This window comes from Atta cephalotes (genome assembly GCF_000143395.1).
Source record: "Atta cephalotes unplaced genomic scaffold scaffold00044, whole genome shotgun sequence".
Taxonomy (NCBI): Eukaryota; Metazoa; Arthropoda; class Insecta; order Hymenoptera; family Formicidae; genus Atta; species Atta cephalotes.
Genome location: NW_012130108.1, coordinates 376,584 through 379,990, shown reverse-complemented (window position 1 = coordinate 379,990; position 3,407 = coordinate 376,584). Strand labels below are relative to the sequence as shown.

Below are 3,407 nucleotides of genomic sequence, written 5' to 3'. Positions count from 1 at the left end.
TTTTTCTTTTTTCTTTAGTATTCTTTTTTACAAACAACTAAAAAAATGACAATTTTTCAATTACATTATTGTTATAACAAATAAGCGATATAATACTATGCAATATTTATTTTATATATAATGATATAACTTGTATTATATTCCAAATCATATGAATCATATTTTATTTTTAAAAGATGAGAGACATTTAGACAAAGTATTCAAGTAAGGTTCAGAGTATCCCTTAGGGCATTATGAGATTTTTTGGAATATTAATATCCTTTGGAATGTTTGTAAATTTTTCGATTTAGAAATTATTCAATTGTTAATGCGTATTAGATGAGCAATAAAAGCGTGACGCTTTGCGACAACTTCGCAACGGACAGTGGCTGATAATACATGATGATCGGATTGACGTCGCTGATGAAGCCGGAGTAAAGAGTCACCAATCAAGGTAGGTCAAGGTAGCACTCACCTTGGCAATATCTGACATAATACTACATAATCACCATAATCGATTGCGTTACAAGTTCGACTGCATCGCGTGCTCGGAAATTCCGATCTTTCCGAATAATAAATTTTTTTTCTTATATTTTACAATGTACTTACTTCTTACTGTCGTCGTTTGTGCGAACTGATTTGGCGTCGTCTCCCAGATCGTCCAAGAGATCGCTTCCAATGCTGAAATAGATAACAATGGAGCATTTCTTCAAAGAGATGTTTAGCAAGTTTAGAGATGTTAAGCATGGAAATAAAAAAATCAATACATACATAAATAGATAATTAAATTAATATTGCAAAAAATTATTTTTTAATATTATTACTTTTTATTAATCTTTCATTATTCACGTGGGGAGTGAATCCAGGATTCCTCAACTTTGTAAATTCACTGAATATATGAATGCTGTATTTATACACATTATTGTATTTAGCACAAATTTCCAGCAAAACAAGCTGACGTTATTGTCGTCATGTTGGCAACAAATAACGTCAGCTTGTTTACTGGATTGTTTCACAATTAAAAACATTTTTTTTTCACATTGGTCTTTATTTAAAGGGTGTCTAAAATATTCAATCAATCTTTATTTAATTAAAAATCATCAAAGAGAATAATAAAAATTGAAATATAATACAATATTAAAAGTGTCAGATACCTGCAAATAATGATCGATTAACTGAAGAATGACACCGTTCTCTCTTGTAAGATTCAATTTTGCCGATTAAACGCGCAATGTGGTAATCTAAGTACGTAATTGACGAAGTCCCTTCGTGGCGACTAAATTCGGTCGAAACATCATAGGAAAACAATTTCTTCAGCATATTACGACCTTCGTAAAGGGTGTTACCCCTTTGATGGTAAATTTCACCAAGTTTCGCCCGCGTAGAGCTTCCTCTCCCCCGTCCTTTGTGTCTCGAGCTCGAAAAGTCGCACGTGGGTTTCCCTCGCGAGGAAATATTTGTCGATACGATTCCTTCGTCGTAAAAGACTCACCTCGGAAACGAGACACGCGTAAATATTTACCACAATAAAAATGCGCGAATGCATTTCAATTTTGCTTAAGGCCATCAACGATCAGGTTCTCAGATACGAGTATTATCATTGTATAATAATTTCATATATTCATAGATTTATATTGCAGAAATTGTTGACGTTACGAATCACGTGTTACGTCCGGCTCAATTACAAACGAAGCAAAAAATTAATTCAGCGGACCTTGATGACATGGATGAGGACATGGATGATACAAACGAGATGCAAATTCATAATGTCAAATTCAGAATTTGGAAAGTTTCTTTATAAACATAAATCGTTGCTGTTCTTTTTTCAAAAAGTAATTCGTTACCGTTATTAAATTTAAAATGTATCTTGTTATCGTTGTATAGAATGTTAAATTAAATCTAATTTAAATTGTTTAACTCTCTTGTTTTAATATAAAATAACAATATAATTGAAAAACAATAAATGGCGACTCAAATTAAATTAAATTTGATTTGACTACAGATTTAGCAATGCAAACGTATGCGATGTCCAATTTCTTATTTAAGTATATCCAGCATCAGCTGCGTGTATCTCTCGCAAATATCCCTTGCGAAGCAAGCGACGAAGGTAATTGTCGAGAGCAATTTCGGGATCTCCAGAGAGCGGTAGGCAAATCTTCCGTTCCGTCGACGATTAAGTTAACCCTTTGACCGCGTATTCGACACCTTGATTGGGTAATTACTTGGAATTACTGGGCGCGAAATATCTCGAAACATCGGCATCGATGAGTATCGAGAACTCGGATGAGGGGAACGGCGACAGGACCGGGGAAGTGAGTCGCTAGTTATCGCGAGTTGTTTACCGCAGCTCGCGAGACTCCAGACTCTTGGCAGGGCACATTTGGCGGGCTTCGTTTCGCGCTTCATGCTAATGTGTAATATTCCGCGATATGACTTCCACCTACATGCCATATGGAGCTTTGTGCTCCGAGACGGTTGTTACCATGGCCGATTCTTAGGTGCCGTTCGCCTGCGAGCATTCGGCAACAGACAAAAGAACATTGCTCCATGTGGCGTGAGATCTCGCGTAAAAATTTCCGATAAGAGAATCTCATTTCTAGCGCTTCTCCTTATTCGTTCAATTAAGATGCGCTAAAACACTCACAGTCGATTTTTGTTTTTTATCTTCGTGAAATTGATGATCCCTTCTAGGAGTTCTGGAGATACATTTCATATTTAAGTTAAATAAGTTATAGAAGGAGAATCTTTTTCTTTCAGCATAAGCCAAGAAAGGAACATGGTACACACTTTTTTCCCTTATCTTCATAATTCATCTATCCTGCTGGCTATTTTTAAATCTAATTCCTAAAGTGTGATTTACACGGGGCGACTTTTATTCGCTAGAAGCCGTCTAGTGATGTCATAGCGAATTCGCTACTAAAAACTTCTTCTAGACGTGGGTTTGTTCTTATAGTCGCGGCGAATACCGCTTTCGATGCTTATCGCTAGCTTGTCACTGACTTGTCGTTAGTTTCTTGTTGTTTTTCCAGAGCGAATTTTTAAGTCGTCAGCGAGAGAAGACGAATTTTTCCGAAACACTTCGGCCATTCAGACCATAAGCATCAGAGAATAATCATCTGTCGTGCTTTGTGACCAACTATTCGCTTGATCACTAGCGACCACTCGCTGCGAGTGATTTAAAATTTTAGTCGCTAGCGAATAAAAACCAAGCGTGTACAAGAAGCTCTCATCAGCGAATTCGCGGACGAATTAAGAAGCTTGCTTCAAGTGAATAGCAGCAGAGAAAATTCGCTGGCGAATTAATGACGAATCACTAGACGCGGCTTCTAGTAAATAAAAGCCCCGTGTAAATGCTTTACGTAATATCGATGTACATACAATATTTTCTCGTTATTCCTATCTAATTTCTCTCTCTTTCTCTCTCTCTC

General features: G+C 36.5%; 1 protein-coding gene across 1 annotated transcript in view; it reads right to left on the bottom strand.

The window, feature by feature from the left end:
* LOC105622365 (aryl hydrocarbon receptor nuclear translocator-like protein 1) overlaps positions 1 to 3,407 on the bottom strand; it is a 24,195-nt gene that overhangs the window by 13,610 nt on the left and 7,178 nt on the right. Inside the window, 1 exon segment of the mRNA XM_012203789.1 lies at positions 589 to 660. Coding sequence (XP_012059179.1) covers positions 589 to 660 — 72 coding nt within the window.